General features: G+C 47.5%; 1 protein-coding gene and 1 long non-coding RNA gene across 7 annotated transcripts in view; both read left to right on the top strand.

Moving 5' to 3' along the window:
- RALGAPA2 (Ral GTPase activating protein catalytic subunit alpha 2) overlaps nucleotides 1-22,314 on the top strand; it is a 282,048-nt gene that overhangs the window by 238,521 nt on the left and 21,213 nt on the right. For all 6 annotated transcript variants that reach the window (XR_010935102.1, XM_067707375.1, XM_067707374.1 and 3 more), the window contains one exon: nucleotides 21,909-22,030. Coding sequence is in view for 5 of the 6 variants with exons in the window: in XM_067707375.1 (XP_067563476.1) it covers nucleotides 21,909-22,030 (122 nt within the window). In the remaining variant the exon portion in view is untranslated. The remainder of the gene's footprint in view (nucleotides 1-21,908; nucleotides 22,031-22,314) is intronic.
- LOC137207470 (uncharacterized) lies at nucleotides 1,897-21,908 on the top strand. The gene is made up of 3 exons (XR_010935103.1): nucleotides 1,897-1,950; nucleotides 2,387-2,730; nucleotides 21,775-21,908. It is a non-coding gene; the product is annotated as an uncharacterized lncRNA (long non-coding RNA).

The following is a 22,314-nucleotide window of genomic DNA, read 5'->3' as shown; positions in this document are numbered from 1 at the left end:
ATCACTCTCTCTTAACACATTGATTTATTTCATTTGCTAAAGCACAGGAACCATGAAATGGTTCGTCCCCAGCAGCACGTTAAATATGTGCAGAAGTAAAATTACAGCCTGACGGTGCCTTGTACTTTGTACTCATGATGTGTACATTTCAATACGCTGGGAGGAAAAAAACAAACTCTGGAAAGATCCTTTTATGAAATTAAATTACCTGTGTCGCGTTGCTCCGAAGCCGTGCGTGTGGCTGTTGATTCAGAGGGACTTTAACTGTGGCTGGTAGCTTTTCTGTGGGTTAATCCCCCACCCAGGTCAGTCTCTATCATTAGAAAACAGAAAGGAGAAAAATGTTTCCAGTCGGGCATCTAGTCTGGCCAGGGGCACCTAATTATAAAGAGTTATCAGGATTGCTTAAGGGCGAGTGCCAGCTCTGCAATGTTTTCAGCGCTTCTTAATCCAATGGTAGTCAGGCCTCTAAATTATAAATTGGGAGAGGGGCTTGAGCCACGTCAGGTCATGTGTCCTGGCTCAGTTGCCACATCTGTGAAAAGGGAGGGTCAGTGCAATGGTCCATAAAAGCTACCAGTGCAGCAGGGTCTGCAAGGACGCTGGCTTCATAAAAGTAATCCCCTTCCTCCTGCTCACACATGGGGTATTTTCCAGTGGAAAATGACCCCGTATCATGCCTTTCTTTCCCAAAGGATGTATTTTTCAGGCCCCACTTTACAAAAAGGACCCTGTAAGGACAAAGGGAATATATATGAATGCAGTTGTTGGAGAACAGCATTTGTTTAGCTACCTTTTCATTATAGGTATTACATATAACACGTGTACTAAAGGATGGGTTCTGTAATGCACCCATTTTACAGAGGCAACCACGTCTCAGGGAGGGCGAGAACTGGCCAGGGTCCTGCAGGCAGCATTGCATCTCTGAGAACCACCCCCGCAGTCATCCTGGAGCTGGGGGTCTGGTGCACCCAGGGCCCTGCCCAGTGCCGGCTGACGCACAGGCTTTGAGGCCACGGGCTCCTGGCAGGATGGAGGTGGGGCAGGGCCGTCAGGATGGTAACTCTGCTCCCTGCCGTCCGGGTCGTTGAGCACGGCGTCTCCTTCCCCAGGACCCGATGGCCCTGACACAGCCAGGGCTCTGTTCCTTCTGTTTAGTTGGCTCTCCCGCCTCCACTTTTAGGGCGGCAGAGTCAACAGTGTCATCTTGTCACCTTGCAGAGCCATCCCAGTGCCTGCCTCCCGGCCCTCGCTGCCGTGCTGCTGTTTCTGTACCTCTGTGCCCAGGCCTGACGTGGCCCTGGCTGCCCGGCCGGGACACAGGCCTCATTACTTCCTTATGGCTGTAGCACCTAAGTACACCTTCTCCGTCAGCCACCAGTCTGTTCTTCCTTCCTGGTAGGAACTGTGTTAGGAGGGGGACTAGGTGACACCTTCGAGAAAGGAAAGATGTATTTCTAATATTTACAAATCCACTGAGATCTTCTCAGGAAACTCATGTGAAACATATCTGTAAAGGCCTTGAGTTGTGGGGCTGGGACATAACGGCACCAAGGGTTCAGTCTCTCAGTGGTTCCTTTGTGGGGTTTGTCTGAAGGGCTCTGAGAGCACTACGTGCTGCAGGCCGCCGAGTGCCCAGGCGAGCAAGTGGCCTGTGGCCTGAAAATGAAGAAGCGGCCACAGGTGAGACTGTGGCCAGGCCAGCTCAGGGGGAGCGTCGTGGGCCGTGGGCCTTCCAAAGCGATCCAAGACTGAATCAGGTTAGACCATGTGGAACTGCCACTTTTGTAGGTCAGAAGCCAGCAGTTTTGCATGATTCAACCAAATGCGTCATTCGACCCATTTTCAGCAGCTACCGTATTTCTAGGATTGTCCTTTTCAACAGAATTTGGAGCAAGGAATCTCTGAAAACTTCTACTAATCCTGTCCACAGACCTGATCTCGATTCCGGTCCGTGAGTGTTCAGCCTAGAACAGTCCCTGGAAAGGGAATGGAATGCAGCTCCTGCCTTTTGGGCGGGGCGGGTGGGCTGCCACAGACGTGCCCCCTCGTTGGGTCCCTCGTTCCCCTAATGGAGAGAACAGAGCCCCCTCGTTTCACCACAGGGCTCTGGGCGGTCTCCCCACAAGCCCACCAGCTCCTTCTTTGCTGAGAACGGAGCTGCCCGTCTCGGCTCCCCTGCCCTCCCCTCCCCCTGCCTGCGGGGGCAGCGTCCTCAGCTCTGCACTAACGACCTTTATATTAATAGTAAGAGGATGGCCCTGTTCCCTCCTCTTCTCCCTCAGATATAATTTAGTGAGCTTGCATTTGATTGCAGAGTATTCTTTACTCTCCTTCCTTTTTTGCTCCACATCAACTGCATCTCTGTATATTTTCCTCCGTCAAGGTGGAGCCGGGGGAAGCAGGAGCCCTTGTGCGCCCCTCTCTCCTCCCTCCCCAGCGGCACCCGCTCGGCTCAGGGATGACAGAACACGCTAAATTGACAATCTCACTGCCCGCCCCCGCCTTTCCATCATGGAACTGAGTTTCGTATTTTTGCTTGGTTCTTCTCTCCCTCCCGCTGCCTCCCATGGCCATGCCCTTCACCGAGGGCTGAGCTGAGGCCCAGGGGTCTCCAGCAGCAGAAAGAGCATCTCATCGATACACAGCAGGCTGGCGTCAGCACGCAGGACACCGTGCAGGGCCTCCTGCACGGACGGGGGCTGCAGTGTCCCCGGCTCCTGGTATCAGGTGAGCCCCCTACACCTCAAGTGTTGGGACAGATCAGATTCTGGGACTGCAGGTGGAGATTCCCCGAAGGAGCCACCTCTCTGGGACATCCTATCTGATTTCAGGGCATAGGGGTGGAACACGTAAGAATAACTTGTGTAATTGTTCCTAAGTTCCCCTCGGGTTTTTTTTTTTTTTATTGAAGTATAGTTGATTTACAGCATTTCAGATGTACAGTAATGTGATTCAGTTATACATATAGTTTTTTCAGATTCTTTTCCATTATAGGTTATTACAAAATATTGAATATAGCCCCCTGTGCTATACAGCAGGTCCTGGTAGTTTCGCTATTTTATATAGAGTATACCTGTCCTAAGTTTACTTTGAATGCGTCTCTCTAGAAGGAATTTAAATACGGTCCTCTGACTCGAAGTGATAAAAGATGATGTCACACCGCTTCAAAACGAGCGTGCCCCATCGGGGAGACAGCCTTCCCCTGCCTTGTCTTCGCCTCAGAGCATTTAGCTGAAAACACCTCTGTGTTCTAGTGTTGGGATGTCCATGACTTGCCCTCAGCAGTTTCTGGGTACAGCTGAAACAGAGCCTGCAGAACCCGATGGGGTGCGGGGGGAGCATCTCTGCTCGTGGCTGAAATGCTCTTGCCGTTTCCCATCCACTCTGGCCTTGAACTTACTGCTTTCAAAGCCCAGGCCCTGTGGAGGTCAGTCTTAACCCAGCGTCTTCCCCAGAAGCATCACTAAGAGAAGATGCTGCTGCTTCTCCCAAATCCTCGCGCGAGGCTGGTGTGTGGGGACAACTTTTTTTTTTTTCTTTAAAAATATATATATTTAATGTTCAGGATTGGAAAAAAAGACTCTTTGATAATAAACATATTCCATTCCAGGTAAACACAGGCTCCCTAAACTGATGAATATTTAATTGCAAATATTAATACCCTAAGTTACACTTCTATATAAAGGAGAAACTCCAAATTCTGTTCTTTAGGAAGATGTGGAAGGCACGTAATACCTTAAGAGCAACTACTGCTGTTTCTCCCCTTTCCTTGGGTGATCTAACATTTTACACAGATTAGTTAAAAAAGGAAATATTAGACTCCATTGAATTTAAGCCCAAGACACAGCTAAAATTTATCACTGAGAGTACTAAATATTTGATGCTTATGAGTGTGAATAAATAAGTTAATTAAATATTAGGTACAAGGCAGATTCCAAAACTAACTGAAGTATGAAAAAATAATGGTATAAATACCTAATAGTCAGTTAATATAAACTTTGCTATTGGATATGTTCCAGGACAGCTGTGGATACGTTCCACAGCTAACCGTGTGATTAAAATTTGCTTTACTTTTTGCTTTCCTTGTGCTTATATACACCTCATTCCTCACTGCCTGGCCTGCTAAATGACTGAGGTTCCGTTCTCCAGGGTTTTTCTCAGATACCAAGTCACAGTCACCCCATGCATTCCCACTCCCCTTTGTTCTCTCTTCCTTCCACTGCAGATGCTCTGCGGCTATGTGCCGTGTCTCAGATGCTATGGTTGAAACCGAGGGCTTATGATGGTACAAAAATGTAATCAAAATCTTTATCTACATTTCTGTTAAGTGCACTTCTCTTCACTATATGCAATACACGTTACGGAATATTGTATTTCTTATTTGATCTACGTTCTGTTCTGGAAAGTGTCAGAATTCCATCACTGTGGACTGCATTTCTAAACCATCTTAGCCCTTAATCTGTTGCGCTTTGAAGCCGAGGTTCCCGGCCTAGTTCTGTGTGAATGTTGTCTTCATTCTCAAGAAAATATCCCGACTGTGTAATTTGTCAGGCAAGCTTGTCTCTGTAGTCGTTTGGGTGCACGATGCTGACGAAAGGGAGAACACGTTAATTTAAGAGCTTGCTTTAAGTGAGCTGAGTGTGTTTGTGCATGAATATTTACAGTTTTTAGACCTCATCAGAGAAATATTTCAATCTTGTGGTACAAGTCAAACTGTTGGTGATACAGTTTTTCAGAAACGTACTACGTTTTTAAATTGAATTTGTGTTTATTACTTCCGTCAGAGGGCTTATTCCTGATTTGTCGTAGATGGGCAGCCTCCAGAGGTGCATGGCCCAGCCTCTGCAAACACTCCACCCCAAGCTGGGTTTAGGTCCCTTTCCTAGTTTCTTCCACCTCTTTCCAAATATTTTGTGGGAGGAATGCAGTACCCCCCAACCTCCCACCCACCCTGGCTCTGGGCAGATTATTACGTTGAACCATGAAAATACCAACGTTCAGCTAATATTTAACTTATTAGAGACTCAGTTTCTCCAGCTGTAAAGTGAAAATTGCAATACTTTCTCTTCATAGAATTTTCCAAGAATTATTCTAATAATCCTGGCTCATGGTTGGCACATAATAGGATTAATAATTATGTTTGTAGATGGACAGATGGATGGACAGATGGACGGAAGGATGGATGGATAAAAATGTTTGTGTTTGTGGCATGAAGTGACAATGGCTAACGGATTGTCAATAAATTTGAATGGTCTTTCTTAAATTAGCACGGGCAGGATACACCTAGGAGATGTGGGCATCCAGGGAGCTGGAGTGGAGATTCTGCCCTGATGGAGATGCCGGCAGAGAGCAGCTGCTTCTCATATGGGCAACTCCAAGATGGGCAATTTCAGGACTTCGTGTATTTAACAATGATAGAGAATCTCCCTGGCAAAAAGAGGAGGCCAGCTAGTTTTAAAACAACAACAACAACAAAAGCCAGAGACAAAGCTATTTGGAGGGAGATCAGAATTTTTTCTTTCAAAATAAATAATTTGAAGTAAAAAATAATTATTTGCCTTCTCATGTGCATACAACGTGGCAGAATCTGTTTTCCCAACATTGAATTAGTCCGCTGGTCTCCCTTAAATAATTAACTTTACATAACTGTTTTCAAAAGGTATGCCATGGCCTTTACTTTTTTCTCTTATTTTTAAATTTTATTTATTTATTTTTTTTTACTGACGTATAATTGATTTACAATATTGTGTTAGTTTCAGGTGTATAGCAAAGTGATTCGGTTATACATATATATGTATATATCTATATTCTTTTTTCTTTTCTTTTCCATTATAGTCTGTTACAAGGTATTTAATATAGTTCCCTGTGCTATACAGTAAAAGATGTGGGGTGTGTGTGTGTGTGTGTGTATACACACACACACACACACACACACACACACCCCATATACACAGTGGAATATTACTCAACCATAAAAAAGAATGAAAAATGCCATTTGCAGCAACATGGATGGACCTAGAAATAATCATACTAAGTGAAGTAAGTCAGACAGAAAAAGACAAATATTATATGATATCACTTATATGTGGAATCTAAAAAATAGTACAAAGGAACTTACTTATAAGACAGAAACAGACTCACAGACATAGAAAACAAACTTTTGGGTACCAAAGGGGAAGGGGTGGTGGAATTAGGAGTATGGGATTAACAGATGCACACCACTATATATAAAATAGGGAAACAACAAGGATTTACTGTGGCCTTAATTTTTGATTCTCTCCAATCAAGGGAATTGTTTGGCATTACTAAGTGATTAAAAAGTCCAGGTAGGTGCCTCTAATTTGTCCTCCAAAAAGTCCAAAAATAAAGCTCATTAGGTGACATCGCTCAACTCTAATAAGATTAGCGTTGTCACAAAGCTCGGGGGACCACCACGGGGTAACTTCTGACCCTTCCCCCAGTTTTTGTCTCACACGATCACCTGGCTTGTGACACCAGGCAGCTAAGTCTATCACCAAAGGAAAGCCCTGGCAGTCACTCGTTACCAGGTTCAAGAGGACAGTCACATCCTCGGACCATCTCTGTAGAAAATGACCCAGGCATTTCCTTCTGTAGTGAAAACTGTCAGAAACCTCAGTTTACAAAGTAAATCCCCAGCACACTTGATGCGGTTCAGGATCCGCTGTAGGGGGGAACCAAGTTTCCATCATTTAAAGTGACTGCTCCCCTAGTCCCTGGTCCTCCTGTTTCCATTTTTAATGGAGAAAAACATCTCCCCTGAAGTGTTTCCTTTTGCCTGTTGGAGGAAGCGATTTCAGGCTGAGGACGGAGGAGCTTTCCCACACACGGGGGACCTGCTGCCTCAGCCCTCGGCAGGGCTACGACTCTGGGCCAGTCGCCTGAGCACCAGCGGCCAGTAGGCGACGGATCAGCCTGCAGCTCCAAGCCCATCCTGCCTTCCACCCTCCGCTCCGAGACGCCGGGTTCCACACACCCCGGTGCTGCTTTGCCAGCTGTGCCGGTGGGTTCCACCTGTGGGCGCTGCAGGGGCCGTGCGCTCTCACAGGCAGGTACTCTGCCCGCCCAGACTCGGCACACACGGCCTCTGTTCCCGCAGGTCACCCCGGGACCCCCTTTTCCGGAGGAAGGACCGAGATCCCAGGAGGCAGGCTGCTTGCCTGGGGCGACATCCCAGGGGGGGCTGACCTTGACCGTGCTGCCCAGCACCGCACGGGATGCAGGGCCTGCGTTTCTAGTCCGAGTCATTGCACAGATGCTTTAAACCTCTCCAGTGTTTTCGAATGACACCAAATGGCACATAATTAAAAATAAGGATTTGCCAAGAAGCTTTATGACCCTTGGAAGATAGCAGTTGAGGAAGAACAATCCATTCTCATTGCGGCTCAGTGTTTTAATTGTGAAGCAGAAGCCAAGCGGACCTCCCAGCGGACAGAGCTGCCGTGTCCAGTGTCCTGACCTGTCACCCCTGCCCAACAGTGCTCAGCCATCCTCTCCTCGAAAATGTCCACTCGAAATAGCTAATTAATAAAACTTTAGAATTCCACACTGGTTATCTTCAAAATGTGACCAGAAATAAGCACAGTAAGATCAATTTGGCTTAAACAAACTCTGACGCATAAATGAAAGGATTGAATTAATATAGTTTATCACTCTGTATCCTGGCTTCCTAAGTCAGTCCTACAGATAATAATTCGGCTAGGAAGTCACCATTTATGCCAGATTAGCTATAAAACTTGCCAGTTTCTTTTGTGCTACTCTTGGCTCTGGAGGGAGAGAGAAGGATCTAGTTTGTCTTTTCTTACCTTCATGTCAGCAGCAAACAACAGTATTTGTGAATTAACTTAGCATGAACATTGCAAACTCTTAACTAATATTCATACTAAACTGAGACAGTGTAAGAGAGAGGCAGAGACCAGCGCTGGGAACAGACTGGCCTGGGCTTGAGTTCGAGCCGCACTCACTGCTAGCTGGATGGTCTCGGAAGAATCATTTCTGTTCCATCTCCACCTTATCATTTGTGGATGGAGATTTCCAGGAGGATCCAGTGGCTCATGGCTACAAAAGGGCAGAGCCTTATACCAACGCTGGGTAGGTTGTTCTTACTTATTACATAAAGAGTGTATCTTTTATTCTAAGAGAGCTATCATCCCAACAGAACTCAGGCTAATGGTAATGTAACCTCACCACGATGTGTTTTAGAATCCCCCCAGAATAATACTGTAACACTCAGTGTGATGGTCAGGTATTGTAGAAGCCAAGACTTAGAAGAGAGCTGAGCAGCAAGGAAGTAGTTTCCTTACAGCTGAAGGAAGAATAATGGATACATAGGAGGCCCTTAGTAAATATCGTATGGATGGATGGATGGACGGATGCGTGGATGGGTGGGTGGATGGATGGATGAATGGATGGGTGGGTGGCAGACACAATAATTGGAAGAAATAAGAAATTGAGGGAAGATAGACCTGGGCTCTCTGCTGTGCATGGCTCCCTCATGGGCATAATATTGGCCTCTTGGTCTGGGGACCTGTGATACAGTTCTGCTTCACGTTTGACTTGTGAGGAACATCTCCATCTCTCTTTAAATAAAGTACAAAATGGCTCCAAAGGACATTTTCCTCATCTGGGCCATGTCTCGTGCCATTAATATAAAACTGATGGCTTAATGGAGTTGCTTTTGATCTGTCAAGAAAGGACACACCTAATTCAATTTTGCTATTTTTCCAAGAGTAAGTGTCTTAATTTGCAAGAGAATGATTAGATTATAATTTTAAGTAATACTGCAGTTATATTTTTAGTCACGAAGATGATATCGAGTGACTCTATGAGACTCAAATGTGGAAAGTCCCAGAGAGTTGTGTGAGTTGGGAATTTTATCTTTAATGGCATTCTGGGTTGTTTCTGTGTGTAATGTGACGAATATATTTTAGTCAGAATGAACGGGCTCTCTGACAGGGAATTTTGAATATAAAATATAAAAACAGGCAGTTTTCATTTAAAGTATAAAGTAGAATTATCCCAACATATAAAACCATATAAAATCAAGATGTAAACACCCATCCTTTTTCATCTGTATATCTTCTTTTTAAAGTGTATGTTATTGTGAGGGATTTTTCTAATTCTGATCTTTGTTCCCACCGGGACAGCCTTGTTTCTTTATTTCCTTCTGCATTACTCTTAAAAATGGGAAATTTCGGGCTTCCCTGGTGGTGCAGTGGTTGAGAGTCCGCCTGCCGATGCAGGGGACGCGGGTTTGTGCCCCGGTCTGGGAAGATCCCACATGCCGCGGAGCGGCTGGGCCCGTGAGCCACGGCCGCTGAGCCTGCACGTCCGGAGCCTGTGCTCCGTGACGGGAGAGGCCACAAAAGTGAGAGGCCCGCATACTGCAAAAAAAAAGAAATTTCTAGATACTCAAAGGTACCTTTTAAGATGTAGTGTAGATGTTGAATCTGTTGTCCTTCATGGATGGAACTGGGCCTTCTGTTGGCTGTGGCTACACCAGTCTCTTCTCTTCAGGGGAGAATTCTGAGGTCGAGAGGCAGGGCCGCGTCCGGGAGCTGGGGCCCTGAGTCAGGCGCTGGGTGGGAGTCCAGGCATTGGCATTTACCATCTCGGGGCCTGGAGCCAAACACTCTGCTTCCTGCTCTCCAACCTGCTCCTCTGGGAAAAGACAGTAACAGTACAGACCATACACGGGGTCGTGAGGATAAGTGAGGCAGATACGGCCTCCAAAAGGCCTCACACAGTGCTGGACCCTGCAAAGCACTTGACCGTTTCCATCAGTCTCACCGTCTAAACAGAGCCTGTGACGGAGGAGCTCACACTCGGGGCACCTTTGGATTTCTGTGCCACCCACAGGCACCTCACCTGAAGGACTGTCTGAGTTAGTGAAAGCGCATCCTGTACTCCGTGAGGTGCCCCCTGTCTCTGAGAACCTGCAGCATATGTGCTGGATGCTGGCACTGGGCGTCCCCCAGGCCTCCTCGGCTTCATCAGACGGCGTGTCCCTCCCCCGCCAGGAACACACGGCCACAGGCGGGCCCTTACCCAGCGCTCCTCACTGGGGCCTCATGAGGAAGTGTCATTTCTCTCCTTTTTTTGGAAGGTGCTGGAAGGACCACTCAAGCACCTAGACTCTCCTCTAGACACACTGTTTATGACAGAACTGTGTGTATGTATTTTTTTCTCTCTGCACAGCCTAGAACTAAGATAAGCAGAGGTCGTAGAACGCCACATCGAGTCCCTGTGAAACCAGAGTCATTCCAGTAACCCCTGGGAAGTCTGGCCAACCTTGAAGGCAAAGCACAGCAATTTCCCACTACGTTATTTAGGTGACTTTGTATGCTTCCTGATCATCACTTTGTTTTAACCTAACACTGATCCAAATGCTGAGACAGGTGTAAAAAGAGCAAAAGAGATGCTTTTTGCCCTCCAGCTGCTCAAAACCCCTTTCCCGGTCACAGAACAAACAAGGCTGGGGTTCTCCGGGCTTCTCTGGCCCCTGTGGTCAGCTCGGGGCCCGGATCCATGGACAGGCCCGGCCGTGCCCACAGATGGGCAGCCCTTCAGAGGGCTGCCTCCGGGGCCACTCGGCAGGACCGCTCAACCCTTGTGTCCGCTTTAGCGTAACCTACGTGAGCCCCTGGCATCCCACACTGTTTCTAATTGCCAGAAATTAGTTGCTTTAATATTATGTGGCAAACACAGTTTTGCTACTGCTAACCACGGAGGAGCTTTGCATTATTAGAATTCCCCCAAATTTCCAGTTAGGTTTCGATCACTTGGGCAGTATTTTTTCGCTCTAAGTGATAAGTCTGTGGGTGTATTGAGTTTCAGGCACAGGTCAGCTGCTGTGGTTCAGGTGTGCTGTGAGTGACGCCCTGTTTTACCCACTAGAACTGAGTCTGGATGGGCCCCGGGAGGCCAGTGTGCCCCCTTCACAGGCGCTGCTGTCCTCAGTTTCCAGGTCGCTTGCATTTGGTAAACCCCTAACTTTTCTTGGAGTTACTTCTTGTCATTTGATAATTTGGTATTAAGATGAGTATCTTCCTGGAAAACTCAGATGCCATTAAGCTATAATTATTTCACAGAAATATAGAAATACTATTTTCTGTTTTCAGACACAGTCTTATTTATCGTTTTTAAATACAGCTCGAAGTTTTTAAACATCATAAAAAGGAGTATTTCCTCAAAATTGTTTTTGGAAATGAAAACTCAAGAAAATCTGTACAGAGCTTGGTGCAAATACTTGGGACTGCAGAATTTAATTCTGCCTGAGCCCACCCTAACTTCATCTGGGCCCAGTGGGTTGGTGACGGACTACAGTTGAGAACATTTCAAGAAAATTATAACCAGAACATCTGCCACAGAAGACTTTTTTTGTCCTTTTTGGTTTTGTTCTCTTATCTATCGTGTATCATCATGAATCCATTTTACTTTTAGAATCAACCCGGATAGAAACCAAGCCATAGGTCACATGGAGCTGGCTTTCTTCTCCATAGTGACAGTGGTTGAGGACTAAATATTGGATGATTTAGTTCAAATTACGTTGCACTAAATAATAACTGTCACATTTTTTTTTTTTCTTTGCGGTACTCGGGCCTCTCACTGTTGTGGCCTCTCCTGTTGCGGAGCACAGGCTCCAGACGCGCAGGCTCAGCGGCCATGGCTCATGGGCCCAGCCACTCCGCGGCATGTGGGATCTTCTCGGACTGGGGCACGAACCCGTGTCCCCTGCATCGGCAGGTGGATTCCCAACCACTGTGCCACCAGGGAAGCCCTCACATATATTATTTAATAACTTGTCCCTTACAGTCAGCGATGAGAGTTTAAAATCCACGTGTACTGCTATTTAGTTGTCGACCCTTTTTATTCCTTGCCGCAAAGAGAGTCTAAGACAGAGACGGTTCCGCATTTCTAATTGTTTTCCATTTGGTCGTAACTTCGTGGATATTAAACGCCAACAAATTGTCAGCAGTGGTCATTTCTGTAACTGACGTTGAGAGCACATTTGTTAGCTCCTAACACACCGTATCTCTGGGATGAGGGAGAACCTGTGAAAGAGAAACAGTTCAGGTGACACCGAGTCCCTTCCACCCAGAAACCAAGTTATTGGCATCCGCCTGGCTGACTGTGGTCCATACTGATCAGTCACTTCTTGGGTCGTTTCATCAGCGAAGCAGCCAGCGGGGTCTCTGCTGTCTCTGCTCATTCACTCGACAGTGCGGCCTCTAGATGGGAAAGAGGCCAAACGCCTGTTTTTCTCATCACTTACGTTTTTACTGAGGTGAGGCTTGGAGGGACGGTGTCACAGGGCCCTTTCTTGCCTGGTGATTTACGGAAGGTGAGACACACGGGGCGCCGGGGAGGATGGAAATGGAAAGCGCGTGACTGAGGGTGTGCTCCTCCCACATCGGTCCCTGCGAAGAGCTGATGTGAACGTTCCTAATCAAACTGTACATCAGTCCCTCGCACCCTCGGAGCACCTCCCATCCTAAGAGCAAGACCTTCCTTTCCCTACGCCTATGAGAGCAGACCTTCTCCAAAAGTCTGTAATTTAATAGCCTGAAGAAAATCTATTTTTCCCCATTTCCATTTACTCTGGTCATTTCCTCAGAATTATTCTTAAACTTGGTTAAATGTGTCTTTTCTCCTTTCTTAGCAGTGGTGCACTGTTTCCTCTCCAGGAGTGTACCATTAGGGTCTGAAACCTAATCTAATATCTTATGTGTTTAATTTCCTTTTCCCAAACATCTATCTCTTCAGCTACATTGTTCAGTGAAGTCGTCCTCTTTATCCGTTTCCAGGCTGTGACATTTACTTTGAATGATTCATTTATTTGGGGTCTTAAAGAGTCCTAGAATTTCAATTTGCATTATATTTGAAAGACAAACAAAATCTTCGTAAAAATGATGTATGGCTTTAGGCTGTACCTGGCACCTGCTCCTGTCTTGATTTATTATGGAATTTCATCCATTTATTTCGGATTATCAAATGCCAGCCCAGCCCACCTGTGGAGCATCCCTCCCTCCGGGTGGCAGGTACCAGGGAAGAGGTTAAGGGAGCAGACCCAAGACGTGAGCGGTGGCCCCTCCCTCCAGAAACACATGGCCCCGGGCTCCTGCCCTCCCTCTCCCGTCGTCTTGTTCCCTCCTCCACGGGCTTCTGCCCCCACTCCGAAGTGGGGAGGAGGGAGATCCCAGCGTGCGTCCTCCCCTGGTCTCCTCCAGGACCGGCTCCAAGTCCGTGACTCTGGGCCGTTCATCCGCAGCCCAGGCCTCGGCCGAGCCTCTTCCCCAGCACTGCTTCCCCGACACCTTCAGGCCCTGCACACTCCCGTCCCCTCTCCATCCTCTGCATCAGCGTCTGCACCTAAGCCACTGCCCCGCGGTCTGGCCAGAGCGAGTGTCCCCACGCCCAGCAGAGCATCCTGTGGTCCACAGCACCTCCATTCCCCTCCATCTCTGCTCTCCAGAGGCCCACATCTCCTCCCTCTTTCTGACTAGTCGCCCTTCCTCTGGGCCCTTCCACACACATCCCCACTGCCCCGCCCAGTGTTCCATCCCCACCGCCCCGCCCAGCCCCATGACCTCTCAAGTACAGAGTAGACCTGGCTGCTGTTGCAGAACCTCCAGCGGTGGTTCTCCCAGGGGCTAGAGACCCTGCGCTCCTCCCATCACCACAGGCCCTCAGGGAGCCCTTCCACCCGCTGGGTCCCTGTGCCCTATGCAGGTCCTGCCCGCCTGGCAAGTGATGAGTTTGTGGCTGTCTTTTCAGATAAGCTGTGGGTACCCGTGAGGGACAACACTGCCTCTTTTTGATCCTGGTCTCTCCAACTCCTAGAAGAACCCCTGGCACACGGTTCAGGGATCTTCCGTGAATAAACGCCACCATTTAGCGTGGCCAGGCCACCTTTCCACTTGTTCTGCATTGTGGTCAGTGAGGACCTTTTTATCAGAAGACCTTCCCCACAATGCATCGCATGTACCGTGTACTCAGAGGCATTTGGGGGGACAGTTTTTCATTGAGGTATAATTCACATACCCTAAAATTCAGTGGTTTTTAGTGTCTTCACCAGATTGCCCGATTCCAGAGCATTTTTGTGCCCCCATCCCCATCAGGAGTCACCTCATCCCCTCTCCCCCGAGTCCCTGGCAATCGCTGATTTCTTTTCTGTCTGTGGGTTTTCTTATTCTGGACATTTATAGGAACGGGTTCACACAGTGCGAGGCCTTTTGTATCTGGCTTCTTTCGCGTAGCATAGTTCCCTTCTCAAGTTTCACTCGTGTTGTAGCATGTTCAGTATTTTATTCCTTTTTTATGAATATACGAACAAGATTACATTGTCGTCAGTTTATGGACAGTTGGGCTGTTTCCAGTTAGGGGCTATCACGAATAATACTATTGTGAACGTTTGTGTCCACATTTTTGTGTGAAGGTACGTTTTCAGTTCTCTTGGGTACATTCCTGGAAGTGGATTTCCTGGATCATATGTGTAACTTGATGGGAAACAAACTTTTCTACAGTGGCTGCACCCTTCTACTGTCCCTCCAGTGTCTCCGCACCCTCACCAACACTTGTTCATTCTTGTCCTTTTGATCATAACCATCCCAGTAGGTGTGAGGTGCTATCTCACTGTGGTTTGATTTCCGTTGCCCCGATGACTAAAGGGTGCTGAGCACCTTTACATGTGTTTGTCGGTCATGTAGATATCTTCTTTGGAGAAATATCTATTTAATTGTGCTGTATTTTATTATTGAGTTATAAGTATTTTTATATATTCTGAATATGAGATGCCTATCGGGTAAACGATTTGCAAATACATTCCGTCATTCTGTGGGTTGTGTCTTCACTCACTTTTCAGAGTCCTTTGAAGCACAGAAGTTTTTATTTTGATAAAGTCTAATTTTCCTATTTGTATTTTGGTTGCTTGTGCTTTTGCTGTCATACCTAAGACCAGTAGCATTTTAAAGCTTTATCCTTTGGTCAATATTCAAAACATCACCTGAGAAATGAAAATGTGTTATTATCATCCTCTGCATCTATTCCAGAAGCTCCTGGTCGTGGGCCCAGCAGAAGACATCAGCTCATTCATTTCTTAGTTTTGTAAACTATCCTTAGCCATTCCTTCTCAGAGCTCAGAGCCTGCCACTGTGGGCTCATCATCGTCCTAGGTTTAAAGTATATCTGTGGATATATTCAGGGACGCTTTCCTGCACCCACAGCTGTCCTAAGTAATCTCCTTCTCCCCAGGTTTCTGTGAGCCCGGGGTCTGTCCTTGTGTGAGGAGTGTCCACTCTCTCACCTGTACCTCTTCCTCCCGCGGTCACCTGGTTAGGCTACTTCCTCCCCTGCCTCTGCCTAACACCCTCTTCCTTCCAAGTCAGGGACATCCACCAACCTGACCATATATATGTCATTCACTTCTGAAATTAGGCGAAGAATAAGTCTAAAATATTGAGACGTTTGTAGAAGCCCGTTGCTTGAACATAGAGATGCAAGTCAGCCTCAGCCTCTACAAACCTTGAGGGTGCTCTGGACTTGCCTCAGTGCTGGCAGATCTTCTAAGGGTGAGCAAAACACCTTGGGAAGACACTACTGCTCCCGTGCCTCAGACCGTGCAGGCCTCCAGTGACCCAACCAAGCCTTTCAGCTGCACCTTCCGCCCTTCCTGCTGCCCTGTGGCTCCCGCCTCCTTCCCCTGAAACTCCCCGCTTCCAGCTCCTGATTCCTGGTGCCAGAGATGCTCTTATCATCCCCACTCCCGGCCCTCACAGTGGTTAAACCCCTTCCCTGCCACCTCTTCAGAGAGCCTGCCCCTCTTGTCGCTATGTCCTACCTGGCACTAACGTGAGGACAGTGGGCCTTAGCCTGCAGGCTTGTCCCTGCTGGAACGCAGGCTTGGGGAGGGCGGGGACAGCATCTCTGACCTTCTCCCAGTTGCGTGCCCATCACCGGGCTCACGTGGGCGCTCAGTACTCATTTCTTGAATAGGTGAACACTTGTGTGAAGGTGGACTTGCTTTTTGGAAAGGGCAAAGTCACTCGAGATCAGGTTTTCGAAACAGAGCGAGATAATACGCAGAAATCATACGCAGGGGTCCACGGATATCTGTAAGATTTTGACCACTCTCTAGTTCAGCCCATTCTGTCATCCTGGTGCATAGCAATTCTAGCAAAGAATTTCTGTAGGAAAATGTATTTTTTTTGCAGTCGTACCCCCAGCCCCCTGAATGGCGTGTGTATCCATGTTTGACGCAAGCTCTTTAAATCCCACCTGTCAAAGTTCTCCATGACATTCTGAAAATTTTGAGCTCTAATATTTTGGCCTATTTCTGGAACTAATAAAAATAGCTAGGCCCTGGTGGCCTAATGGTTAGGATTCTGGGCTTTCACTGCCATGGCCCGGGCTCAGTCCCTGGTCAGGGAACTGAGATCCAGCAAGCCACACACTGCAGCCAAAGAACAACAACAACAAAAATAGCTGATATTTTTAGCTAATATCAAAAAACTAAAAATGGCACTGGCTGTTTTCTGCTTTCCCTGCGTCTGAATCAAATGGACTTTTCTACCATCATTATCCCTAACAACCAACATACCTTCCCTATCCCCCCGCCCCTTTGGCTTAAAGAAGCTCATTCTGTCCTTTCAGAGGGTAAGAAAGGATCCACTTGATTTGTGCTATATTCCATTGTCACCAGATGCTTATTTTTATTATGAACTGTTTTATACATACTAGAAAACATGTAATATTTACCCCCTCATGTGCACCAACCGTTGTGTTTGAGACCCTCCCATGTGCCACCTCCACCCCCACCCCTGAGATAACGCTGGTTAGAGTTTCACTGCGTATGTGTGCATCCCTCAGCAATATGTTTCACTTTGCCTGTTTTTTGGTTTTTTTGGTTTTTTGTGGGTTTTTTTGCGGTACGCGGGCCTCTCACCGCTGTGGCCTCTCCTGCTGCGGAGCACAGGCTCCGAACATGCAAGCTCAGTGGCCATGGCCCGCGGGCCCAGCCGCTCTGCGGTATGTGGGATCCTCCTGGACCGGGGCACAAACCCGTGTCCCCCACATCAGCAGGCGGACTCCCAACCACTGTGCCACCAGGGAAGCCCTGCCTGTTTTTAAATTTTATGTAAATAGAGTTTCACCATGTGTGTTCTTCAGTAACTTGCTTTTTTCATTGAATGTTGTTTTGAGTTTCATTCATGCTAATACACAGACCTGTAGTTTATTTTCAGTGCTGTATAGTATTCCACCATGCAGCTGCATTTATCAGTGGGTGTCCAGAGGCCCCCTCCTCCACGGCCCTGTCCACTCTTGGGAAGTACAGAGAAGGTCCAGGCAAGAAGGGTTTGAAGGTTTGGAAAAAAATACAATCTGCAACATAACCTCTTTCAAACAGTTCTCTTTACTCCTTGAATTTAAAAAAAAAAAAAATGGAGTTATCCCAAGATTTATTCCCAGATAACTTTTTGGCTTTGAATAAGCCAAAAACTGAAGTAATTGTTATTTTTATGAATGTATAAAGTCAGCATGGTCTGTGGATATCAATGCAGCTTAAACCTATATACTCAAGTTTCAGTTATAGGTTGACTTCTATGCCCATATATACTTAAATCAGTTGATTTATTCTCACTTGGAGTTTAATTCCCAACCTTGCATAAGATCATGAACTTAGAATTTATGTGTTTTAGAATTTACGATATTAGCTGAAAGCAGTAAAGTTAGAAGACCCGAGTTCTAGTCCCAGTTGCACCCCTGAGTGACTGTGACTCTAGAGAAATCACTTGAGCTCTTCGAGCATCCATTCTTGATCAGTAACATGGAGACCACAGGACTCACCCCAGCTCATGTGGGTCTAGCATAAAGGAGGCTGTCGCCTAAAGCCTGACGCAGAAGACCCCCTCATTTAACCACCATGTTCTTTCTGGAAGACAAACTCATAAACCCACATTGGGGATGAGGGGGAACAGGCAATCCACATTTATGGTGCTTCTCTTGTGTGCTGGGACTTGGTCAATGTTTCCTCCGATGATTCTATCCAATCTATCTAATCCTCCCACAGCCCCGAGAGCTGATGTCAGCATCCCCACCGTACACAGAAGGCAGCCGAGGCTGGAGACTGGGGAGGAGTTGGCGGGTGGGGTTCAAGCTCCAGCCCATCCTCCTGCGAAGAGCAAGCTCCTTTCTCACTGTCGTGCTGCTACTGTCATTGCTAAAAATTAAAACAAAACTAATCAGAATTAGTAAATAAATTTGGGGGCTTGGCTTTGGATTCTCAGGCTTTTGCAGCCCAGCAGAGTTTATCTTGAGGGTTCAGGAAAGTTCTCTTGGAGGTTTGGGGGAAAATGTAACCAGTGAAGACATATGTCCTCTTTATTCAAGTGGAGGAATATTGAGTAGACAGAGTAGGTCATTAAAAAACCCAAAAATATCCAGAAACCGAGATGGATTTCTAGTTAGTAATTTGAATGTTCTCTGAATTGAGGAATCAAGGGGACATTTTCTCTTTAAAAAGTACTGTGTGTGGTATTTAATGAGGTAATAATTCAGGACAGAATATAAGTTTCACATTTGTTAGTGGACTTACTGACAGCAGAAGGGCAAAGGCTGGTATTGAAACAGGTATTGGATGTGTGACCAGGTGCCTCCGTAGCCACCTGCTTCTGGTCAGAGGTCACTAATCATCCACTGCCTGGCATTACTTCAGCATTCAGTTCATGTCTTGTTTTGTTTTTGTTTGTTTGTTTTTGCGGTACGCGGGCCTCTCACTGCTGTGGCCTCTCCTGCTGCGGAGCACAGGCTCCGGACGCACAGGCTCAGCGGCCATGGCTCACGGGCCTAGCCGCTCCGCGGCATGTGGGATCTTCCCGGACCGGGGCACGAACCCATGTCCCCTGCATCGGCAGGCGGACTCTCAACCACTGCGCCACCAGGGAAGCCCATCAGTTCACGTCTTAACATGTCTTACGCGTGAAGAGACAAACCTTATAAAGCCTTTGATGTCTAAATTATAAATGCCTTTTTGAATAGAAAGCAGCCAGCATTGAAGCCCTAAGGATGTTAGGTAAGAAAATGATGGAAGACACTGCTCCTGGTTAGTTGCCCTTACTAGTAGTGCTACTAACAAATTCCGTTAAGATCCCAGAGCTACATTTTCTTAAAGCTACTTAAAAAAAAAAAAGATTTTGGCACGCATGAACTCCTTGGCTGTTTCTAAATGGTGCCAGAGTTGGGGTGATGTTTGTTTTCTCTTTGTCATGGCGTTTACATGCCCTGGCTTGGGCTGTGAGTGCAGACGCATTTCATGCTCTCCGGGTCTCACCCCATTCCCTAACAGATGTTTGTCTGAGAGACGACACCCAGTTCAGCACAGCGTAGCCCAGCCTGGGGTGGGGAGTGTCTGCTCCACGTGACAGCCAGGGAACCTTCTAGGAAGCAACCCTTCCTCGAGGACCCTGTTCTGGACACACCTTCTGTGCTCTCCCATGGTACCTGCATTGAGGAGTCAGACCATAAATATTTACTGCACCTGAGAATCTCAAAACTGGATTATTAACCCGAGAGTCCAGTGCTGGATTTGCCCTCAGGAGCCCAGATCTCTCAGCCTTGACAAGGGACAAATTTATGGACAATAGGAGAGTGTCGCTCAGGACGGGGCTGCCAGGCCACCCTGTGGGTCCTGTAGGTGGTGGTGTACACGGCGTCCCGTTGTGGTGGATGGTGAGCTCGGTCAGCGTCACGGCCGCCCCTCCAGATGTGTGGCCTCCGCCGTGTCTTCAGCCCAGCGCATCCTCACGTCCAAGCACTGTGTGTGGGTGTCTGGGCGCAGCGGGGCCTCGGGACCCAGCAGGACAGGCCTGCAGAGGCCGAGAGCAGGCTGCACTGAGAGGGGGCCGGGAAAGGGCACTGACAGGGCCACAGGCTCAGGTGGTCTTCAGCCGTAAGTTGAGCTCAGCTTTTTGAGTAATTTGTCACGCCTGGCTTGGCCCCTGCTGGGCCCGCACGTGCCAGTTCAGTGTCACAGTGCCTGTCCGCCAGCCGGCCGTCCAGGCCTAGCGTCCTGCTGTTCGCGGCCCAGCGGCTCGGAGGGCCGCACTCAGTGACAGCCAAGTGCTGTGCAGAATAAGCGTGTTCATAATGAGACGTGAATGGCATTAGCGGGTCCCTCCAGGCCTGGGCAGCCTGTCCGGGAAGGCGAGTCACCCGGAGTTCAGCCCGCCATGCAGGCTCACGCAGCCAGGCCTCAGGATGCCGTGACCATCTCTGTAAACCTTCATATATCATCAGAGGGGCCACTTTTGAACCTTTAAACTCATGTTCCTCTTTAAAAGTTGCATAGAGCCAACCTGCAGAGAAATTCTGGAATAGCGCAGCCCAGGAAAGCTTTCCCCAGCGATGGGCGTGTCCTGTATCTGCACAGTGCAGGCCGGTGGCCCCTGGCCACACGTGGCTGTGCATGCTTGAAATACGGCGAGTGGGACAGAAGAACCGAATTTCTATTTCTTTGTATTTATTAATTTAAATTTCAGTGTAGCTAGGCACCTACGGCTCGTGGCTACCACGTTTGCACAGCCAGCCCTAGAATGTCTCTGGTCTCCTCCCGGGGAGAAAACCTTTCCCTGAATGTAATTAAAGGAAGAGGGGAAGAGCCTATCCCAGGAAACTCGTGAGCATCCTCTGCCGAAAGAATAGAAAAATATTCTCCTCTTTTAAAGCACATGCTTATCGACAGCTTATTGGAAGGGCATCATTTTCCCCAACTTACATTTTTAAAAGAGGCCATTTTGAAAAGAGCGCTTTAAAATATGGTGAGAAAGGCTAGAATTATTTTTGCCCTTCTGGAGCTGCAAATAATAAACTGGCGGTGACCCGCATTCCCCCTGTTCCTGGAGAATTAGCACGATTTTCAAAAGACTAAAACGTGTCTCTTAACTTTTGCGTTGATCACGGGAAGGCAGGGTACGACATCACGCCGACTCCCCCGAGTGTTAATTCATAAAACCCTACGTGTGGCACCGCCATCCGCTGTCAGATTGTCCTGACGTTATCCTGTTATTGGGAGGCATGATTCACCTTCCGAGGAAACAGAAGCCACACACAAAAGGGGAAGATTTGCTTTCTGCCCTGTGAAAGGCTGCCACACGCAGGGGTCCTATTAAGACAGCTGGAAAGTTGCTTCAGCGTGTTACGCTTCTAAGTTTTATTGGTGACTGGTTTTTGATTGCACATTTGAATGTGTGTGTTCCAGACTGCAGTTTTAATTAAAAGGCAATAGTCTTCTTTTTTAATATTGCATTGTGCACTCCCTGCTAGACTCTCCCCACTTATCCTTATTTTCTAATGCTCGTGGCTTATCTCGGCTTGAGGCTCTGGTGTCCTTCAGAGCATACCTTCCTGGCCTTCCCTCTCCCCAGTGGTCTTATTTTTTAAGTGTGTGTCAGCAATTATTGCTTGGAGTATCGATTCATTTTATCAGTAGGCTGAGAAGAACATTTCATCCACAGAACTAAGAAGGGGCGATCCAGCGCTGTCCCACGGTTGTGGATAGAAAGGGATGAGGCCGCTACCAATGTCTCTGTTTTTGTTTGTTCCAATCCAGTTGATGACCTTTTGCTGTGATTCTGGAACTATTGGTTTATATATTTTTTCAGTGATACTAGTTTGGGTGCAGTTGAAATCTAAGGGAAACTTAGGCCTCCAAATTGGAATGTTCTCATGAATTATGACTAATATTTAATTCTCCAACAGGATGTTCACTTGCAAGGTACCTCTTCCCACACAAGTGTAAAAAATGCGTGATTGTATTTAAAACAAAGTGAACGCTGTCACTGTTCTGCGTGTCATTCTGCATGAGCACTTGTTTCCTTAACCGACTCCTGCAGCTACGAGGAGAGAGCTCTGTATCTCGAAGCAGTAATCCAGAACCATCGCGAAGTCATGACGTTTGAGGATTTCACAGCCCAGGTCTTCTCCCCGTCTTCCAGCTACTCCGTCAGCGGAACTGGTGAGTGGCCGCTTTATTCTCCCCTCGTGCCCTCCAAACGCTCGAACCGCAGATGTACACCTGTTTTTCACAGATAAATGCTTTCAAATTTACGAAGCAGCGCATTCGCCCCCTGAATCCACTAATGAATATCAAAAGGAGTGATGACATTCATTCTGATTTGTTTTGTATCCAAGCTGTTCGCCAGTCCTTTTCTCCCGCCGTTCTGTTAACCTCCGCATCCAGCAAGGTTAATGCACTTGTTGTCAGTCATGTGCTCCGGTTCACTTGGGGGTGTGGGTTGT

Source organism: Pseudorca crassidens, chromosome 15, assembly GCF_039906515.1.
Source record: "Pseudorca crassidens isolate mPseCra1 chromosome 15, mPseCra1.hap1, whole genome shotgun sequence".
Classification (NCBI taxonomy): Eukaryota; Metazoa; Chordata; class Mammalia; order Artiodactyla; family Delphinidae; genus Pseudorca; species Pseudorca crassidens.
This window is presented reverse-complemented; position numbering and strand designations above follow the sequence as displayed.